The sequence below is a fragment of the Pelophylax lessonae genome, assembly GCF_965119305.1.
Source record: "Pelophylax lessonae genome assembly, chromosome: 4".
Lineage (NCBI taxonomy): Eukaryota > Metazoa > Chordata > Amphibia > Anura > Ranidae > Pelophylax > Pelophylax lessonae.
Genome location: NC_138771.1, coordinates 455,402,085 through 455,425,229, shown reverse-complemented (window position 1 = coordinate 455,425,229; position 23,145 = coordinate 455,402,085). Strand labels below are relative to the sequence as shown.

The 23,145-nt window shown below is 43.8% G+C and overlaps 1 protein-coding gene across 5 annotated transcripts in view; it reads right to left on the bottom strand.

Annotated features, from left to right (window-relative positions):
* The window catches only part of LOC309552113 (cationic amino acid transporter 2-like), a 251,702-nt gene that overhangs the window by 216,908 nt on the left and 11,649 nt on the right, over positions 1 to 23,145 (bottom strand). For 2 of the 5 annotated variants that reach the window (XM_082252913.1, XM_082252914.1), the window contains exon 2: positions 4,382 to 4,757. The exons of 1 other annotated variant lie outside the window; for it this stretch is intronic. In XM_082252913.1, coding sequence (XP_082109039.1) covers positions 4,382 to 4,757 — 376 coding nt within the window. Of the gene's footprint in view, positions 1 to 4,381; positions 4,758 to 12,436; positions 12,478 to 12,651; positions 12,771 to 23,145 lie in introns of those variants that run through there. 2 more of the 5 variants (XM_082252915.1, XM_082252916.1) reach the window with 2 other exon arrangements.

Below are 23,145 nucleotides of genomic sequence, written 5' to 3'. Positions count from 1 at the left end.
TTTGCGATGGTGGCTAACAGGACCTTGGAGAAGACTCTGGGAGCTGTGTTAATTCCGAAAGGAAAACATCTGAATTGATAATGGTCTTCTCCCAAAGTGAACCTCTGATACCTCTAGTGGTGTTTGTTGATTGGAATGTGCAGATATGCATCTGCAAGATTGATTAATATCAACCAATCATTTGACTGTATCACTGATGTAATAGTATATATAGACTCCATCCTAGTCTCTGAGGGTCGATAAATAGGTTGAGCGATCTCAGGTCCAGGACTGGTCTGAGGTCTCCCGATGCCTAGGGAACCAAAAATATTAAAGAATATTCTTTCCCGCTGTTGTGGCGGGACCGGAATGATTGCCTGTTTCTGATGCAATTCTTTTACGTATTGCTATTAAAGATTCTTGCTTCCCCTGGTCCTGCGGCCATCTTGTTTGGATGAATATGTTCGGTGGTTTATCCCAAAAGACTATCTTTTAGCCCATTTTTATTGTCCTTTGAACCAAATGATCTCTGACTTCGTCCGTCCATACCCTGTCAGGCTGGCCCTCACCTTGAGTGGTGGGACGGATGCATCGTCAAAAATATTTTTCGCCCTTATTCGCCATCTGCACTGCTCGTGTTTTTACAGCACTTAAAAAGGAACTCTGCATTCCTCTCCATGGTTGTCTCTTCCTTGTTCTCTGCGGTAAGAGTCCCATTTTGCTTATTTGCTTCCTCTAAGGTCTTTCCAAAAAGCATCTTACCGTTAAACAGGATATTGCAAAATGCCTGTTTTGATGCACTGTCAGCTACCCAGTACCGCAGCCAAAGCGCTCCCTTTGCTGTCACAGAGTGCACCATAAGCCTCCCTAGCAGCTTTACAAGGTCTATGGAGACCTCTGCAAGGAAGGCCGCTGTCAGATTTTATTCTTCCAATGCCATAACAATCCTGGCTCTCTCTACTCCACAGTTTTGTGCTGTTTTCACATTAGTGACCCATACCTTAACGGCCCTGGAGATGGAGGCCAATGCTATGGTCAGGCGACAGGCTGCACCAGCAACCGGGTAGATCTTTTTAGGATCAGCTTTCACACGTCAAGCCATTGGGTCATTGAAGGTTTCGGAGTCCTCTAAAGGAAGAGAAACTTGCCTTGCCAAATGCTGTAGGGCTGTGTCCACCCCCGGTGGAGTCTCCTAAAAATCGTCATCTGCGGTCTTAAAAGGGTATAACTTAGAAAAACGATTTTGGGTATTCATTTTCTTCTCTGGTTTCTCCCATTCTTCTTCCAATAATTCCCATATTTCTGTCATGAATGGAAAGGCAGCTCCCTGCTTCTTCAGGGTTGGGAAGTATCTTCTTACCTTTTCTGGTGGCTGGGAGTCTTGCTCCCATTCTATGGCTTCCTTTACTGCCGTAACATATGGTTCTATGAATTTAAAATGAACATATGTTCCTCTAGTTCCACCAATTCCAAAGATGTCCCTGAGGAGATGTCCAGCACTGGTGGTGATCCCTTCTTGGACTCTGGGGTACTACTTGTTTTAGGCCAGCTTCTAGATGTACTTGTACTAGCCACCAGTTGTATGCTATCAGCCACGGCTTCCTGGATATAATCCTTAATTCTGTTTGCTTCTGCCTCCTTGTCTGTGGCCACATCTTTAATGCACTCGGCACACAGGAGTTTTCCAGGAATGGCAGGAGCCACACAGGTCCAACATAAGCCCTTTGCAGGTCGTCCTTTCGACCTCTTTGGCTCCATGGCTGGAGATTTACTGCAGCATGGCCTGCCCGGAGAATGAAGCATATGGCTAGAGCATGGTTCAGGTGGTAGTGAACCAGTTAGTTGGCGGGTCTTTTCCTTATGCGAGGGTTTTCTAGGGCTCTTGCTCCTAAAAGACAAACACCTTTTAAATATGGTGTAAGCACTCTTTTCTCCGTCTAGTCACTTGTAGCCCCCTCCTACCTTTCCGACGATCTTCACGCCTTCTGTGGCTGTGGCGAGCTCAAACTATAAAAGAGGAAAGTAAGATAAGCATATTTCCTCTGTTCCCTCTCACTGCAACTTTTCCTAACTTCTATACATATACACGTAACAAAAAAAAAAATACTGCTGCTTACCTGTACTCAAATAAGAGCACCAACAGAGAGAGGGAAGAGCTTGAGAGGAAGAAGCTGACAAGTCTGGGATCCACTGGGTGGCAGCAGAGAACTTACTGCAAGCCAGACGGGGAAAGGAGAGAGAGAGAGAGAATAAAGAGTCATAATGAGTAGAAAAGACAAACACTGCCACCCAGAATCTTAACTGCTTCACTGCAGCGACCTGCACAGTGGGTAGACTCTGCAGTGGCACTCGGCATCGCCGCCATTGCAGCTTCCAATTTTATGGGAATGAGAGGGCTCTCTCTTATAAGCTAGGATAATGGTGGTCCTAAGGGTTTACTGGAGGAGCAAACCCAAGTGTGCTGATGTGGGGCTGGCCAGTAAATTAAGCTGTAAGCTCCTTTAAGCAGAGGTTGATGTGAATGGCGCAGTGTTCCCTGTAAAGCTCTTCTGAATGTCAGGACTTCAACTTATAAAGCTAATCTCTTTGTTAAACAGCTATTTTCACAGCTCAAAATGGGCCTTTCATTTTACAAGTCTGCATATATAAATACCTGACATGTTATAGTATGCAGCAAAGTTGTTTCTTAACCACTTGCCGACCGCCTGCGGCAGGCTGGCTAAGCTGTGCGAATCGCCGTACCTGTATGGTGATCCACAGGAGCGCTCCTGGGGTGAGCACGCGCCGCCGGCGGTGCGCTCCCGCCCCCACTAGGCAGCGGGGATGCCGATCCATGGGACTGACGGATTTGGGAAAAACAATTTTTCATGAATCCATGCTGATTACTACTAATAATACCATTTTCATTACTAAAGTCTTGTATGTGGTCCCTTAACATCCCCTCCAAAATCTTGCAGACTGTTGATGTTAGGCTGACCGGCCTATAGTTACCTGGGATATATCTCTGCCCTTTTTTAAATATTGGTACCACGTTGGCTTTTTTCCAATCAGACCATAACCGTCTGTAAACTATCCTTAAAGATCAAGAATAATGGTCTGGCAATCACCTGGCTAAGCTCTTCAAGAACCCTCGGGTGCAAGCCATCCGGTCCCGGTGATTTATTTATGTTAAGTTTCTTTAGTTTCGTTCTAAGTCTATCTTCTGTTAGCCATGGCGGTACTTCCTGAGGTGTGGTATTTAGTTTGACGTCTGCTACATACATTCCAAAAGGATTCCTAGTGAAGAGAAGTAAAAAGTCCCTGCTGCTGACCTACTGAGTGCTGAGTGCGGGTTGAAGACAAGGACAGAGAGCAGGCCTGCTCCCCCCCCCCCCCAGCATGGATGGTGTAAACTGTGTCTGAGCAGAGGCTGGTTTATTGCCCCACTGGGGACTCTCCTCCCCCGGCCAGACCCAACCAAGCTGTCCCAGCTCCCCCCACCTGCCCCCTGCTGGTCAGGTCAGGAACCGGGATTCACCCGGTGAGTAGAGAGTATCTGGAGCAGAGCTTCAGCCTGGAATGGGGGTCAGGAGGAGGAGAGGAAGAGGGAGAGTGGGAGGGGGGCCGAGTCGCTGTACTATGGGCCTCTGGTTTGTACTTGCCCCCTGGGCTGAAGGTTTCCAGTCTGCCCCTGGCTGCTTGTGTGACATGGATGGAAATGCTGGACCACATATGGGACACTGGGAATGGGCATTTTCACTCTATACCAGGAAGTGCCTGAACAAAAACCATCATGGCAGGATCTCTAGGCATTATTTTCTTGAAAGCTGTAGATTGAAATGAAGATTGAAAAGAGCATTTAAAATGATATTATTGTGTTAAAGCCCATATGGGGGTTTAGTAATAGGGTTTAGATACACTTTCAGAATTTAAGTTTAAGAGACCCTGTCATTTCAGCAAAAACATTCCTATAAGATTGCATGTGCATTTAACATGTTTTATGCAAGTTATTTACCTGTAAAAGCTCTGAGACTGCTGCTGGATGCCTCCATCTGATGTGATGTCAGCAGCCTTAGCAGACTCAAGTGACAATCTATAATATTCCTATTCTCTACTCTCTTGCAAGCTTGGAGAGAGGGGAGGGGCAAAGGAGCTGGACCAGCACAGACAAAAATTAGACACTTCTAGAAGAGGAGAGGGCTATGAATTGCGAAGATGGAGGAGGTTGTGCTGGGGAATTGAGTGGACAATTGTTCTAGTAAGTTCAAAGGCATGCTGTAAATGAAGAAACAATAATTTATAGACATTTAAAATACTTGATTTTTCTGTGCTTTAATCTGCAATGTTTAAAATTGGTAAAGGGGTATTTTTAAAATCAAATGACAGATTATGAAACGGCTCTAATAGAAAAAAGAAATCTTGCCTATAACATAGGACAGTATCAGATTCCACCCAGTAATGAAGGCCCAAAGCTCTCCAACTGTCACGTAGCTGTATAGGTAGGCAGATCCTGTGAGGGGTACACGGGCTCCAAACTCTGCATAGCATAGTCCTGCAAGCACAGAGGCCAAGGCTGCAATCAGGAAGGACAGGATGATGCTGGGCCCAGAGTCCACTTTGGCCACTTCTCCTGCTAGGACGTACACACCAGCCCCTAGAGTGCTTCCCACACCCAGAGCCACCAGATCCACAGAGGATAGGCAACGGCACAACCCTGAGCCCTCTGCTGCTTCTGGCGTCACTCTCTTGGTTCTTGTTAGGTTTTGGTAAAATGTATGTAGAGCATCAAATGGCGGCATCTAAAAATAAATATGAAATATAGGTCAGAAAAGGCGTTACAAAAACATAAACAAAGCCTATAGAAAAGTCATTAACCACTTTCCGACCAGTCACTGGGACTGTACTGCGGCAAAGTGGCTCGATTCCGTCCAGTCTTGGACTCCTCCCCTTGTGGGCCCGGAGGCTCGCTCCCGCTGTTTTTAGTCACAGCGGGAGTCGGGCCAGGGAAGGAGCGGAGGCGATCGCCGCTGCTCTTCCCCGTTCGTCGGGGAATCGAGTCTGGAGATCCGCCCGCTTGTGTAAACAAAGCGGGCGGATCTCCTAAGTGACAAACAGTGACAGATTACAGGGTTCAGCATAGCTGAACATGCGATCTGTCCCTGTGTCACTCAGTCACCTCCCCCACACACGTTAGTAAGCACCAGGCATACATTAACCCCTCCCTCTCCAATAAAATTAACCCCTTCCCTGCCAGTGTCATTTTTACAGTAACAGTGCATATATATAGCACTGATTACTGTAGAAATGTCACTGGTACCCCCAAAAGTGTCAAAAATGTCAGCCAAGGGTCCGATCTGTCCGCCGCAATGTCGCAGTCCCGCAAAAAAAATCGCAGATCGCTGCCATTACTCGTTAAAAAAAAAAACACCAAAAATTACAGAAATCTTTCCCTTAGTTAGTAAACGCAATAACTTTTGTGCAAACCAATCAAAATACGCTTATTGTGATTTTTTTTTACCAAACATAGGTAGCAGAAAACAAATTGGCCAAAAATTTAAAAAAAATAGATTTTTACATTTTTTTGGGGGGGAATTTCATATAAAAAATGTGAAAAATATTGTTATTTTTTCAAAATGTACGCTCTTTTTTTGTTTATAGCACAAAAAGTAAAAATCGCACAGGTGATCAAATACCACCAAAAGAAAGCTCTGTTTGTGGGGGAAAAAAGGACGTAAATTTTGTTTGGGTACAGCGTTGCACGACTGCGCAATTGTCAGTTAAAATCTCACAGTGCCGAATCACAAAAAGTGGCCTGGACGTAAGAGCAAAATCCTCCGGTGGTAAAGTGGTTAAAGTGTATCTAAAGCCAAATAATCTTGAAAGGGGGAACAGTCAGAGTCTCTTTCAGGTTTTCATTGCAGTGTATGTCTCAATTGGCAGGTGAAGACAGGAAGTGAGATGGCAATATGTCACCTCAACAATGCCTGTTTTAACCCTCATGCTGAGCCACAATTACAGGACATTGGTGCCACAATGCTATGCACTTGAATGGGTCATGTTTGGTGGCGGTACCGGTTGCTGACTGTATCATGCCATTAAATTTTTGCTGCAGCCATGAAACAAAGCATCGCTGTGTACAGCCCTGAGTGGTGCATTTCTGTGTTTAGTTGGGCAGTTTTGGGAATGTAACATGGTGGCTCAGCTACCTTCTTTTAATGCCCCCTGTTTGAATGAACCCTAAGGCCCCATTCACACTTATACAACTCCAAGTCATGCATTGTTGGGTGCAACTTTGATGTAAAATTGGATGTGTGCGACTTGGATGTGACTTCTTTTCCCTCTGCAAAGTCAGACCCACTGTTGCATGTAAAACATTCAGCTATGACTTTAATGAAACTTTAGAGGCTTAACATTGAAGTCTATGGCCCTCAAGTTGCATGAAAGTAAAGACTCGAGTAGTGCATGAACTACTTTGAAGTTGCTAATACATCAAGGCACACATACAGGTGCAGCTCATAAAATTGGAATATCTTCAAAAATTTTATTAATTTCAGTAATTCAATTCAAAAAGTGAAACTTCTATCTTTTATATAGATGCGTCACACACAGAGTGATGTATTTCAAGAATTTATTTTGCCTAATTTTGATTTTCTATGCCTTACAGACAGTGAAAACCCAAAACTCAATATCTCAGAAAATTAGAATATTACATAAGACCAATAAAAAAAGGATTTTTAATGCAGAAATGCTGGCTTACTGAAAAGTATGTCCATGTATCATATAGTATGCACTCAATACTTAGTCGGGGCTCCTTTTGCATGAAATACTGCATCAATGTGGCATGGCATGGAGGCGATCAGCCTGTGGCACTGCTGAGGTGGTGTGGAAGCCCAGGTTGCTTTTAGCTCATATGCATTGTTGGGTCTGGTGTCTCTCATCTTCCTCTTGGCAATATCCCGCAGATTCTTTCTGGGTTTTAGGTCAGGTGAGTTTGCTGGCCAATCAAGCAAAGTGATACCATGATCTTTAAACCAGGTATTGATACTTTTGGCAGTGTGGGCAGGTACCAAGTCCTGCTGGAAAATGAAATCAGCATCTTCATAAAGCTGGTCAGCAAAGGGAAGCATGAAGTGCTCTAAAACACAGTGGACCCTCACCAGCAGATGCAATGGCTCCCTAAATCAGCTGGTGTTAGTCCACTGTGTTTTCTAAAGTCAGGAGTCAGCGCAGCCCTCTACCAGGAAATTCTAGAGCACTTTATGCTTCCCTCTGCTGACCAACTTTTTGGAGATGCTGATTTCATTTTCCAGCAGGACTTGGAACCTGCCCACACTGCCAAAAGTACTAATACCTGGTTTAATGATCATGGTATCACTGTGCTTGATTGGCCAGTAAACTCACCTTACCTAAACCTCATGGAGCAGGGGTCTCAAACTGGTGGCCTTCCAGCTGTTGCGGAACTATGATGAAGTCCCATCATGCCTCTGCTTATGGGAGTCATGCTTGTAACTGTCAGCCTTGCAATGCCTCAGGGGAATTGTAGTTCTGCAACAGCTGTAGGGCCACCGGTTTGAGATCCCTGCCATAGAGAATCTGTGGGGTATTGTCAAGAGGAAAATGAGAGACACCAGACCTAACAATGCAGATGAGCTGAAGGCTGCTATCAAAGCAACTTAACCACTTGCCGTCTGCTCACGTTGAGCCTACTGCGGCAAAGTGGTTAGTTATCGTCTGGCGACGTAGACCTACGTCGCCAGACACTCCCCTTTCTCTGCGGCGCGTGCACGCCGCCGGAGGCTCGCTCCCGCTGTTTTCAGTCACAGCGGGAGTCAGGCCAGGGGAGGAGCAGCGGCGATCGCCGATGCTCTTCCCCGAACGTCGGGGAATCAAGTTTTGGAGATCCGCCTGCTTGTGTAAACACAAGTGGGCGGATCTCCTAAGTGACAGGCAGGGTCAGATTGCAGGGTTCAGCATAGTTGAACCCTCGATCTGTCCTTGTGTCACACAGTCACCTCCCCCCACACACGTTAGTAAGCACCAGGCACACATTAACCCCTCCCTCTCCAATAAAATTAACCCCTTCCCTGCCAGTGTCATTTTTACAGTAACAGTGCATATATATAGCACTGATTACTGCAGTAATGTCACTGGTACCCCCAAAAGTGTCAAAAATGTCAGTCAAGGGTCCGATCTGTCCGCCGGAATGTCGCAGTCCCGCAAAAAAAAAATCGCAGATCGCCGCCATTACGCGTTTAAAAAAAACCCACCAAAAATGACATAAATCTTTCCCTTTCTTAGTAAACGCAATAACTTTTGCGCAAACCAATCAAAATACGCTTATTGTGATTTTTTTTACCAAACATGGGTAGCATAAAACAAATTGGCCAAAAATTTAAAAAATTTTGATTTTTACATTTTTTTGGGGGGGAATTTCATATAAAAAAATGTTAAAAATATCGTTATTTTTTCAAAATAAACGCTCTTTTTTTGTTTATAGCGCAAAAAGTAAAAATCGCACAGGTGATCAAATACCACCAAAAGAAAGCTCTGTTTGTGGGAAAAAAAGGACGTAAATTTCGTTTGGGTACGGCGTCGCACGACCGCGCAATTGTCAGTTAAAGTCACACAGTGCCGAATCGCAAACAGTGGCCCAGACGTAAGACAGCAAAATCCTCTAGTGGTAAAGAGGTTAATCTTCCATAACATCTCAGCAGTGCCACAGGTTGATCGCCTCCATGCCACGCCGCATTGATGCAGTAATTAATTCACAAGGAGCCCCAACCAAGTATTGAGTGCATACTATACTGTACATGGTCATACTTCTCAGCAAGCCAATATTTCTGTAATAAAAATCCTTGGTTTTTTTTTGGTCTTATGTAATATTCAAATTTTCTGAGATACTGAATTTTGGGTTTTCACTAGCTGTAAGCCAAAATCATCAACATTAAAAGAAAAAAATGCTTGAAATATATCACTGTATGAAACGCATCTATATAAAATATATGGGTTTCACTTTTTGAATTGAATTACTGAAATAAATTAACTTTTTGATGGCATTCTAATTTTATGAGATGCACTTGTATATGAATAGTTATCATTAAAAAACATGGGGTAAAACTTGTAATGCGACTTTGATGTTCAAAATCATATGACAAGTCACACAAGTGTGTATGGGGTGTAAGGGTCCATTTTTTTTTAGGTTTGTTCTAATTTTATGGTCTCAAAAGGATGGGGATTATTAGAATTGGACTTCGTATGTACAAATATTGTCAAACTAGGGTTGAATGTGGGTAGATAAAGCCAGTGTATATCTCTTTCTTTCTAAACCAGAGGTCTTCAAACATTTCAAGCAAAGGGCCAGTTTACTGTCCTTCAGACATAAGGGTTGCTGGATTGTGGCCATTGGGGGTGGAAATATAATGGATTCAGTAGCAATAATCAATGCCTTAGGCTTTATGGTCAGTGGAATTATAGAAATGACATAGCACCTGTGGTCAGTAGAAGGAATAGCGTCCCATCATATTTATCAAGTTGGAGGGATAGTGCCCCATTGTTGGTGTCAGTGGCAGGAATTATGCCCCACTCTTGGTGTCAGGGGCAGGATTTATGCCCCACTCTTGGTGTTATTTGCAGGAATTGTGCCCCACTATTAGTGTCAGTGGAAAGAATATTTCCCAAAGGGCTAGATAAAGGCTAGCAAAAGGGCCGCATTTGGCCCACGGGCCGCAGTTTGGAGACCACAGTTCTAAATGTTAGGAAGTGTGCAGCTCCCAAAGATTGACATAAAGGGGGTCTGGATAATATTGCTAAATCATGTCATGTTTTGTTTTTATAAAAAGCTAATTTATTCTTCAGTCAGTGGCCATTACAGCTTAATATTCCAGTCCAGCACTACAGTCAATCACCTCGTTTTGTAAGTTTAACACCTTGCTTACCAATGCAACAGATTCTTATATCAACAGAAATCTCTTCCCAAATTTCCGATATAAAATAAACCAAAGGGTAAAAAATGTATTGCACACAAAAAACGGAAGGGGCGAGATATAGCATAATTGTTTAGGTTTAAACTTGATACAGACTCATATATATGTGTGTTTCTAGTGGGTGCTTGTTCCTAATATAATCAAGTAATAAACATAAAAGCTACCGAGCAAAATATAAACACATACGTAAAAGAGAGCAATTAGCTATAAATATGTCTACATCCAACACCACCATGGTACATGACCCCATTGCATATTGCTAAATTCATGCCAGGGGCCCCCAAACTGCTTCAGAGGATGCAAAGGGCACCTGGCTCACTTATTCATATTTGGTGGGAATGTCCTAAGGTAAGGAAGTTATAATTATGCATCTATAATCTCATTATCTTAACATCAACCTTTCTAGGACACCCTGGAAAGCGCTATTACATAGATCCATACCTTATCTAACTAAACAGGAACAAAAGCTTGTACCCTTTATACTCCTGTCTATGAGGCTAAAAATCACAAAGACATGGAGGCAACCTATGGTACGCTTCATGGAAGGTAAGCAGAGAATTATAGGTACTATGATACAAGAAAAGATGATGGCTAGTCTAAAAGATAGCCAAAGGCTGGTCTCCTTGAATAGACAATCATCAACTCCTAGAGTGGAATCTTCATTCCTTTTCTGGTAACACATGGAGGTTATGCAGATCCTGTGCTGCCTGGTCAGGTTTTTTTTTTTTAATCAAAAAGCAAACTCTTTATTAAAAAACAGTGCAGTATGCACCAATAACAGAAAAGAGAAAGATAAGTTCATACAAATACAAGCAATAAAACATGCGGTACCTATATTCATAACGTATTACAGTAACCTGCTGACAGTCATCAAATACACCTGTCTACGATACACAATATTGCAGAATGAAAACATACAATAAGTAGTGCAATTCTATCCATAGAATAGACATTTACAAGCTAGACGATTCATCATCAGTACAAGTAGAGGTATTCTCTAGCCATCTGTCCCACATCTGATGATATTTAGCAGGGCACCCTCTATTGATATATAATACTTTTTTCATAAGGCAGTGGGGTGTTAACAGCAGGGGCCCAATTCTGAAAAGTTGGTGGTAACTCCCTGAGCCACACTCACAATTAACAATCTGGCAATGAAGAGTGTGAAGGTGTTTGTCCTCTTCCGAGGTAGGAAGGGAGCCCAGTAGACATTTTTTGGGGCACATTGCTAGTGGAGAGCCCAAACAATCATGGAGGGACTCGACCACTTGTGTCTAATAACCTTGGATAGCAGGACAAGACCACATAGGGAGGAAAAAGGTAGCGCTGGTCTCCTCACATCCGGGGCAGAATAAATTATGTTGTGGCCGATATCTGGATAGACGAATGGGAGTCAGACAGGATCTATCATACAAATGGGTGAGTCTGTCGGAAAGTTTTGGAAAGACTTGTTCTAGATTCTAGTTGCCTGGTCAGATTTACCCCAATCACACTAATTTCCGTTTGACCCTGTTCCCCTCCTGCAATCTCATCACCAATATTAGCCATAGTTTTTTAAAGCCACTTTAAAAAACTACAATGGCCAATATACCAAACATTTTGGGTGGAACGGCATACACTTAATGAATATTTAGCATTTTATATATATAACATGTGGAAATTGGATATCTTTGACCATCAAGTCTCCTAAATGTCATCCTTATCTTGATGGTTTAAGACTTGTTAAAGACAAATTAATGGTGGATCTTTGTTGACCTTTGACCAATATAAATATATATTATCATATATAGGTAGTTTAGTACCCCATATAGCTGTGTTAATCAGAAAAGTGGTCCTTTGCATCTTTTTGTTTGGTATATTGTTCATTGTAGTGTTTCAAGTGGGTTTACTATACTATTGGTGGTAATGGCGTTGAAAGTAGACACATGTGTAGCAAGTATCTATTTTATGTTTAATGGTGCTCGTTTTTGATGTTTTTTGACAAATTATTAAAGTGTTTATATTTTGAATATGGGTGTCTGAACAGATTTTAGCATCAATGCAAACTATCCTAGATAATGCATTGACATCTTTTTTGGATTTAAACTAAAGTTTAGATATGCTGCAGGATTTTCCTCTACCAGAGTATCACAAAGCAAGGAAGACTGAAAGCAGAACCTCTCTGAACGGTCCTGTGTTACAGGATAGTCTGCTTGATATCTCTTACTGTCATTTTGTGATGTCAAAATACCCTGAAGATCAATGAGTTAGACCACAAGTTAAATATGCACCTTCAACTGCTTGTATTGAAGCTAAAATCCCAATGCTGCAAGATGTTAACCTAGGACCTCAGTTCCACAAGATTATTTAGCAACCACATTGCCCTTTATGATAACACTCGTGTGTAGTGCACTGAAAACGCATCTACCGAATTGTAACAAACAATCTAATTTTGATGTCTCAGTAATAGTAAGCAATAGAGGGTTCAGAAAATCCCAAAAGCTGACATATCTTACCGTAAGCCTATCACAGCCAGTCAGGTACACCAAAATGTCAGTATAAAATGTATGTACTGGTCTGCCAAGGTCATAAAAGTCAAAAAAGTATTTGTAAGTTAATTCCAAAATCCCTTTTCCCCTCCTTTAAATCTTAACCAACTAATATCCATTTACTTAACCCTTACTATAACAGTCTAGCACAAAACGTAACATAGGATTCAATTAAGCATTACCTTCCAGCTCTCCTAAATACTGCCAGTAGTAGGTACATACAGTAACATGTTTCCTGGCTTGTCTGCTGACATCTGTGGCATTTTGGACAGTTCCTTAAATTTAAGATGCAGGGTACAAGGGGTTAACCAGCCAGCCCAGCAGAATACTGAAGAACTATTCAAACCTCGCCATTTATTTCTCAAATCTCATAATCTCCTTTCTATGGGAATGTGATGCAGGTCTCGCCTCCGCCTCTTATAAGCAGCCATGGTCAGCAAATTGTTAGAAATGGACCTCTTTGTTGTTACTGCTTGTGAGAGGGAAGAGCGTTTTCTTTGAAAGACAAATAGTTACAGAAACAGCAATTAAAGACGTTGGCAGCATCCAGCTAAATCTACGTTTATATATCAACTATATAAACCATTAACCCCAATGCTCAAATCCCAATGCTTAAAATAGCTCAGGAACCAAGTCAGAGCTATAGGCAAAGAACTGATTACACAGCCTAAATACATATGGGAACATTGGATTATAAATTCTATCCAGATTTTTTTAAATTTTATTTATTTTTTATTCACTTATCCCTGTTGGAGAGCACAGCAAGGTTCCTGACCTCACTTTTCTCCACTGCATATAAGGCAGTAGAGTTTGGTCATGAACCTGCCCCTATCTAGGTGTGGACAAGAGGGCGCAGGGACCAGTTTATCTTTTACAGAAAAATTAGCAATTTACATATGTCAGCCAACTCCAGATCAATTGGTTTCCTTGAATATTATTATTTGATCATATGATAAATTTGAATTGCACACATTTGTGTCAGGTTTACTTTAAAGTCTAAGTGTACTTTTTGGGAAAAAATAATAAATGCACATATTTCTGCAGAAAAGAAAATGTGCATTTAATATTATTTCCTGGCATGCATTGCACCGATGATCAGTGGATCACGGGTGAAATGTCAGGATCCTGCAGATAAAGCCTACAGCTTTCAGCCCATACCTCTGCACTGGGTGTCATTCTGAAAGGTGCAGAGCTTGTAAATGCACTATAATCACGCTCATCAGCGCCCTCACACAGTTCATTGAGAACTACAAGCTGTTTGCCAGAGATTCCTGTAAATGAATGATGCGGCTAAGCAGGTGGAGCCCCGCACAGCCGCACTGTTTTAAAAATGTGACAGTAGGTGCAGGGAGAGGAACCCTGTCCGCTGTCATGTCATAGGGCGGGGTTATATGGGCGTGGAGGACACCTGCTAAAGGATATTACCTCTTGTATCTCTTGACCCTCCCTCTTAGATTGTATGCTCTAAGGAGCAGAGGCCTCTGATTCCTACTGTATTAAAGTGTATTGTATTTTTACTGTCTACCCACAAGTTGTAAAGCGCTGCATAAACTGTCAGTGCTATATAAATCCTATATAATAATAATAATTATATTACACGTTATGCCCTAAATATGGGTGTAATGTGTAGCATGCTCCAAAAAGTGAACCTATCCTTTTAAAGGAGAAGTATGGCCAACGCTTTTTTTTTTTTTGGCCATACTTTTCCTATGAATCACAGGAGTGCACTTAGTTATGCACTCCTGTGGCTCAGATTCCGCCACCGAGCCGGTTCATGCTCTGCAGGGATCCTGACAGATGTCTGACCGCTGGCTCAGCCACACTGCTGAGAGCCTGAACCAGCTGCTCCTGTCTCCTCCACAGTCCAGCACTCCAGTGAATGCTGGAGTGCAGGGCACAAAGCCAGTTGACTAACAGTCACCATTCTCTGCTCACAGCAGACCCGAGAACTGAGTGATCAGCGGTCTATTATCGCTCAGTTCTCAGTGTAGAGGCAGGGAGGGACAGATGCATTATTGATGCTTTATGTACATAGGTTAGTATGAATGTTTTTTTTTTTTTTTTAATCCCACACTTCTCTTTTAAATTCATATGTTATATTGACTCAAATTTTACATAGGCTACAGTGCCACAAATGGCCACCAGATGGCATTGTAGAGACTTTATTTTGTAACTTCATATAATTCTTAACCACTTGACCTCCGAAGATTCACCCACCTTCATGACCAGGCCATTTTTTGCGATACAGCACTGTGTTATTTTAACTGATTATTGCATGGTCGTGCGACATTGTACCTTAATTAAAATTATGTACTTTTTTCCCCACGAATAGAGCTTTATTTTGGTGATATTTAATCATCTCTGCGTTTTATAGTTTTTACGCTATAAACAAAAATACTGAAAATTAAAAAAAAAAAAAATAATAATAATAATTTTTGCTTTATGCTATAAAACATATCCAATAAAAAAAGTAAAAAATCCAATTTAGGCCAATATCTATTCTTCTACATATTTTTGGTTAACAAAAAAAAAAAATCACAATAAGCATTATGTGATTGGTTTGCACAAAAGTTGTAGCATCTAAAAACTATGGGATATATTTATGGATTATGTATTTTTTACTAGTAATGGTGGCAATCAGCATCTTATAGTGGGACTGTGATAATGCAGGGGACAAATTAGATACTAACACTTTTTGGTGACCAGTGACAATAATACAGAAATCAGTGCTAAAAATATGTACTGCCACTGTACTAATGACACTGGCAGGAAAGGGGTTAACATCAGGGGCTATCAGAGGGTTAATTCTGTGCCTAGCCTATGCTTTCTCACCGTGGGGGAGGTGCTTGAACTATGGGAAAACTTTTCAGGAACACAGGATCAATGCCTTACCTACTGACAGAACAGCAATCTGCCTTGTTTACATAAGCAGATCGCTGTTCTGGGTCTGTCTATTGATCGGTGGGTTCCGGCGGACATCGAGTCCACGGTATCCGTAGATCAGCTCCTGCTGTGTCTAACTCTAATCACAGCGGAAGCGGGTTTCCGGCAGGGCACGTGCGTGCCCCAGGCCTGGAAGTACAGCATCACGTACTAGGTACGTGATCCTGTGCAGGAGAGCCACTTTGCCACTGTATATATACAGTATAAAGTTGGCAAGCGGTTAATCTTTGAACGAATCGAGGAGTACATGATTTGTATGTATCGCTTATCTCAGAGGTAAAATTCCCCAAATATAGCTCTAAATTTCTGTGCCTAACATTTCCACAAATACCAATAGCAGGCCATGGGAGTTTTTTAAACACTTCAGTATGGGGTACTTTCAACCCCTTCCTGCCAAGGCCAATTTTCAGCTTTCAACAATTGCGCGGTCATGCAACACTATACCCATATGAAATGTTATCATTTTTTTTCACTCAAATAGAGCTTTATTTTGGTGTTATTGAATCACCAAAATGAAAAAAGGCCAAAAAATTTCTTAATTTCTATTATGAAATTTTGCAATTTAACCACTTCCCGCCCGCCCTACAGGCGATTGACGGCGGGAATGTGGTTGCATTATCCTGACCGGACGTCATATGGCGGGGCGCGCAGAGCAGCGATCGGTGCTGCGGCGTGTCACTCTGACAGACCACATCTCCGATCTCGGTAAAGAACCTATCAGTGCCCACCAATGCTGCATATCAGTGCTACCTATCAGTGCCCATCAGTGCCACATATCTTGCCACCCCATCAGTGTCTCCTCATCAGTGCCTGTCAGTGTGGCCTCATCAGTGCTCATCAGTGCAGGAAAAAAATTATCTATTTACAAAATTGTATAACATAACAAAAAATTTTATTTTTTTTTCAAACTTTTCTGTCTTTTTTTATTTGTTTAGCAAAAAAGAAAAAACCTGCAGTGATCAAATACCACCAAAAGAAAGCTCTATTTGTGGGGAAAAAATTACATAAATTTGGTTTAGGTACAGCCTTGCATGACTGCACAATTGTCATTCAAAATGCAACAGCGCCAAAATCTGAAAATTGGCCTGGGCAGGAAGGGGGTGAAAGTGCCCTGTATTGAAGTGGTTAAATAATCTTTCTTCATAAATTTATGCCAAACTGCTACATTTCTTTGTTGAAAATAACCCAAATCGGTGTATATTATTTAGTCCATAGGAAAGTTACAGAGTCCACAAACTATGGGATATATCTGAAAGCTGTTCAATCTTGATGTACTGACGGCCAAATTCTTGAGGCCCAAAAATGTCAGGACAGTACAAATATCCTCGAAATTAAGACTTTTTGGAATGTAGACAGCCCAAGGTATTTAGTAAGAGGCATGGCGAGTTTTTGAAATTGTAATTTGTTTGTCACAAATTTTTGGAAAATGAAGAAATTAAAGAAAAAGTTTTGTCACAATTTTTTGGGTTTTTAACATACTGTAGTGCAGTACAGCCCCATCACACTTTGACCAGAGCAATACAGTGTTATAATAGTAACAATGTACTAGAAAAGGAATGGACAGAAGGTGCACCAGCCTAGCGCATTATCTTTAAAACAATTTATTAAAATGAAAAGACATACACATTATACTCACAAAGCAAATGTGAAACACGGGCAAACATAAGCAATACAGGACCACCAAGGGTCTCCACTAAGCATCCTTAACTGCCGCAGGCCGTGGAAGGAAGTGGACCTCCAAAGAACCGTTTACGTGTTTCGGAGTGTTCCCCCTTCATCAGAGCCCTGAAACGCGTAAGCCGTTCTTTGGTGGTCCACTTCCTTCCACAGCCTGCGGCAGCAGAGGATGCTTGGTGGAGACCCTTGCTGGTCCTGTATTGCTTATGTTTGCCCGTGTTTCATATTTGCTTTGTGAGTATAATGTGTATGTCTTTTCATTTTAATAGATTATTTTAAAGATAATGCGCTAGGCTGGTGCGCCCTCTGTCCATTCCTTTTCTAGAATCTATTTGGGTTACCACGGCCTGTTCAGAGTGGCAGCACAGCCGGGACAACTTCAACCAGACCTGAATCACAATTTTAGGATACCGGACTCAAGGCCACCCCTCAAGTGCAGGAGTCATTTGATTTTTGTACAGTAACAATGTACTACTCTGGAGGAGTGGTCAGGATTTTTTTTTTTTTTTAGACATTATGATTGCTTATACCAGTGAATTTCACTTCATGCCCCAAAGCCAATATAGGAGATCTCTCCAAAGTGAGGGAATCTCTAGTTCAAATTGAACAGTATATTTGCCCAGAGTTCAGTGATGGCCAACCTTGGCACCCCAGATGTTTATGAACTACATTTCCCTTGATGCCTCAACTACCCTGCAGAGTGCATGAGCATCATGGGAAATGCAGTTCCAAAACATCTGGGGTGTCAAGGTTCCCCATCAGTGCGGCATAGTCTTTATCATTTTCATGCTCTTCTTCCATCTGATGTACCGGTTTGATCCTTCCAGTCATCTTTATTCCTTGTTCTAAACTGACCACACAAAGTACAAAAGCTAATCTGTGTTAGCAGGGTCAGTTTTCATCCTTTGGCTGGCCATTCAGAGGTACAGGACACTGTGCAGACACAGCATGCCTATATTGGGTAGTTTGTTCAACCACCGCACCCCCTGACCAATCACATCCTGCCTCTGGCACACACCCCCTCCCTATCACAGCCTGCCCCTTGAACACGCCCCCTGCTCTTGCCTTAGGCTCCGTTCACATGTAAGCGTATGGATCACGGGCAGAACCGCCGCGGTTCCGCCCACGATCCGGAGATTATTGGGGTTGCAGGACCCTGTGCAGACACACACTGTGCCTGTATTCCATAGTTTGTTCAGCCTAAGGCTCCGTTCACATGTAAGCGTATGGATCACGGGCAAAACCGCCGCGGTTCCGCCCACGATCCAGAGATTATTGCAAATCGCGGGACGCCTGTGCGTTGCCCGTTGATTTGCAATAGCCCCCCAAACGCTGAGCGATGTTGCTGCGATTTCCGCCTGCCGAATCGCGGTAACATCGCGCAAAAAAAATCGCGGGACGCAATACGATCCAAAGAAGCTCTTGTACTTTTTTGGTCGTAATGCGTCCCGCGATTTTTTTTTGCGCAATGTTACCGCGATTCGGCAGGCGGAAATCGCGGCAACATCGCTCAGCGTTTTGGGGGTCTATTGCAAATCAACGGGCAACGCGATTTGCAATAATCTCCGGATCGCGGGCGGAACCGCGGTGGTTCTGCCCGTGATCCATACGCTTACATGTGAACGGAGCCTTAGGCTGAACAAACTATGGAATACAGGCACAGTGTGTGTCTGCACAGGGTCCTGCAACCCCACCCAGCACTATAAGGAAAAAAGCAATGTATGGTCACATGACAGAACTTTTAACTTTGTAAAAAAGGTAAGAAAACGGAAAATTTATATCAAATACTTACCGTAATTTTCCTTTCCTGATGGACTCCATGGCAGCATACGTTTGGGTAGTCCCGCCTCCACTCCTACCCTATAGGACCCCACTCCCATAAATCTTTGCTCCCTTTCAGCATCCGTGTTCTGTAACTAGCCTACTCAGGAACTGGGAGGGGACTCCTGCTGCCATGGAGTCCATCAGGAAAGGAAAATTACAGTAAGTATTTGATATAAATCTTCCGTTTTCCTGACAGACTCCATGGCAGCATACGTTTGGGAAATAACTCGCCAAAACACAATTGGGTGGGCAGATGCTGATAAATTTAATTAACACCTGCAACAGATAACACTTGAGTACCAAAACCAACAGAAGAAAGAGCCGCCGGCTCAACACAATAATGTGACATAAATGTGTGAATGGACGACCAAGACGCTGCTCTGCAGACCACATCCGGAGCGACATGTCTTGAAGCTGCCCATGAAGTAGCGACACCACGAGTAGAATGCGCAGTCACTGCTTTAGGAGGAACCAAGCCCTTCTCTCTATAAGCCCACTGAATCGTCTCTACTATCCAGGAGGCAATTGATCTTGAAGAGGCACGCATACCTTTGTTCTTCCCAGACAACAAGACAAATAGATAATCCGTCTTCCGGAAAGATGCTGTAGCTTCCAAGTACTGTTTGAGCGTGTTGCCCACATCCAGAGGATGGACTTCCGGAGGTTCGGCCGACGAATTGAAAGTAGGGAGAACAATTTCCTGGTTCTCATGGAAAACCGACGTGACTTTAGGCCTTGCTCCCAGCATTGGAATGAGGACAACTCTGTCCGGGAAAAAAGTCAGAAAGGGTTCCTTACTTCCCAGACTTTGGATCTCTGACACCCTTTTTGCAGATGTGATGGCCACCAGAAAGACCGTCTTGAGGGTGAGATGTTTCATAGATATAGAATCTTCAAGACTTGAGCCAACTGAGGATAAGAAATCCAGGACCAAAGGCATGTCCCACTTGGGGAATCTCAACTTCTTCTGTGGCCTTAGCCTTACGGCCCCTTTGAAAAATTGCCTGATCAAAGGATGTGCAGCCCAGGAAATGCCTGTGAAGGCGGACATGGCTGATACTTGGACTCGCAAGGCGCTTACTGAAAGAGGCAACTCCAGTCCTGACTGAAGAAATGAAAGGATATCTTGCACGGACGGAGATGACCAGGACTTTCCTTTGGACTCTAGGAAAGAAGTAAACCTAGCCCAAATCCTTTCATAGGTTTTATTCGTGCTTTGTCTTCTAGCACTCAAAAGAGTTGGTATGGCTACTTCCGGACATCCTAACGCTTCCAGCCTTCCCCTTTCAAAAACCAGACCCGAAGGTGCAGACGGGCTGGGCATGGGTGAAGGATGGAGCCCTGGGACAGCAGATCCGTCCTGAGAGGAAGAGGGACTGGGTCGCGGTAGCTCAGTTGAAACAGTAGGGGAAACCACGGTCTGTTGGGCCAGAACGGGATTACTGCAACCACTTTGACTAATTCCATCTGTATTCTCCGCAGGAATTGAAAGATGACTGGTACTGGGGGAAAGGCATAAGCCTTGTGAAACCTCCAGCAATCTGTCAGGGCATCCACCCCGAATGCTCTGGGATCTCTGTCCCTCGAGAAAAACTTCTGCAACTTCCTGTTGTTGAAGGAGGCAAATAGATCCACCTCTGGGATGAACTCCAAGGACAGGATCCAGCTGAACACATCCTCGTGGAGAGACCACTCGTTGTTGTTGAGTTGTGTTCTCGAGAGGAAATCTGCTTGTGTGTTCTGAGCCCCTGGTATGTAAACTGCTGACAGATTGACCAGGTTTTCCTGAGCCCAGGTCATTATTGGCTCCACTTCCCGAAGCAGGGATGCACTGCGAGTTCCGCCTTGTTTCCTCACATAGGCTACTGCAGTCGTGTTGTCTAACCTCAGCATGACTGAGGTACCCCGAATGAGGTGGCTGAAGGCTAGTAGCACTTGAAAGGCCGCTAATAGTTCCAAGATGTTGGACACTGTCTGGCGAGACCGAAAGTCCCATTTCCCTTGTGCCATCTCTGTTCCGCAATGACCGCCCCATCCGGTGTTGCTGGCGTCTGATGTCACTATCACCCAAGATATGGGGGTTATGGAGTGACAATTGCTCAAATTCTTCAGCTGTAGCCACCACGGAAGCCAACTCTTCATTGTTGTGGTTATCACAATTCGTTGGGAATTGCTGACTCCATTCCACTGCTGAAGGAAACCCCTCTGAAAAGGTCTCATCCTCCAGAGAGCCCACTTCACCATAGGGGCTGCCGACACCATGGTGCCAATTACCCTTAGGCATTGTTTTGCTGTGAGACGGGATGCTGACAAAGCTAGAGACACTCTGTCCCTGATTACCGGAATCTTTTCTTCTGGCAGAGAGATGGTACTATTCTTGGTGTTGAACAGCGCACCCAAAAAGACCAGGGACTGAGTGGGAATCAGATGGCTCTTCTCCCTGTTCAGGATCCAGCCGAACCTCTCTAGAGACGAGATGACCAGAGCTAGATGTTCCAGGATGACAGACTTGTCTTGGGCCAGAAGAAGGAGGTCGTCCAGGTAGTGATAAAGACGGACCTCTCTCAGTCTTATCAAGGCTACCACCGCTAATAAGACCTTCGAAAAGGTACGAGGCGACGTGGAAAGCCCGAAGGGGAGACATACAAATTGTAGATGACGCTGGCCGACCGAGAATCGGAGATATTGTTGAAACTCTGTTGACACTGGTACGTGGAAGTATGCATCCTTCAGGTCTACTGAGACCATCCAATCTCCTGGTTGAACGGCTTGCTGAATGGAGAATAGAGTCTCCATCTTGAATTTTTCGCCGTTGATGAAGCCATTCAGATGCGTCAGATCTATCACTGGTCTCCAGGCGCAGCTCTTCTTGCGCACCATGAACAGAGGAGAGTACACTCCGAGTCTTCTTTCGGATTCTGGCACTGGAACCACTGCTCCTTGAGTGACTAGCGAGTCTACGTAGGACAAGAGAATCTCTCTTTTGTCGCCTGACCGAGGAAGGGAGGTAGGAAAAAATCTGTCTCCGGGAATACTGGTGAAGGTCCAAGAATGACCTGCAGAGACCGTGTTGACGACCCAAGTATCCCGGATTGAGGCCGCCCAGACCTGCCGAAAGTGAAGGAGACGACCTCCCACCCGACCGGCCTGAGCGGGCCCAATCTCAAAAGGACTTTGTCGTGTCTCTATCCCCAGACGTATTGGTCTTGGGGCCTTTCCGAAAGGAAGACTGCCTGGATTTCCAGTTTCTTCCAAACTCCCTCCCTGGCCTACAACTGCGTGCCTCCCTGGCACAATCAGAATTTTGTCTTCTAAGAGGTGGCCTCTTCTGACCCAGAAGACGCCTATCCTGGGGGAGAAAGCCCGACTTACCACCAGTAGCCTTGGAAATGGCGCTATCTAACTTATTCCCAAAGAGGGACGAACCCTCAAAGGGAATACGGCACCACACCTGCTTAGAAGCAGGATCAGCCAACCAAGGGCGCAACCAAAGTGCACGCTTCGCCGTAACGGATGATAGCATTCCCCGGGCTAACAGGCGAATAACATCAATAGACGCTTCCCCCAGAAAAGCTGAGGCCAGTTTCAACTCTTGGATAGGAGAGTTCTTAGCTGCATCCTCGGAGAAGCTTCTGAGGGAATCATCCACATTGTCCACCCACACTTCCATGGCTTTGGACAAAGAAGCCAGGGCCAAAGCCGGTTTACAGGCAGCACCCACTGAAAGATAGACACGCTTCAAATCCGTGTCGATTTTCCTGTCAAGCGGGTCTTTGAAGGAAACAGTATCCTCAAGAGGTAAAGTTACGTGCTTCACTAGTCTCATGACAGCCGCATCTACCAGAGGAGGAGTTTCCAGATGTCTGACTTCCTCTTCCTTGAATGGATAGAGCTTGGCCAATTTTGAGATCATAGAATTCTTTTTCTCAACCTTACTCCATTCTTCCGTTATGATTTCTCCTAATTCAGGAATAAATGGGAAATTCAGCTGTTCCTTGCTCAGCTGTTTAAAGAGTTTTCTCTGCTTCGGGGCCGAAACTACTGGATCTTCCCAGTTTAAAGTTTCTCTGACGGCCTTTACTAAAGGTGGAACCAAATTGAAAGAGAATCCTAAACTTGGTTCATCCTGATCCGAATCGCTATCAGACTCGAATACCGAGGGATGGCTAGGTTCAGAGGATTCAAGGGCTCTTCCGCTAGTGGTCTCTCTAACTGGAAATACTGATGGCTCT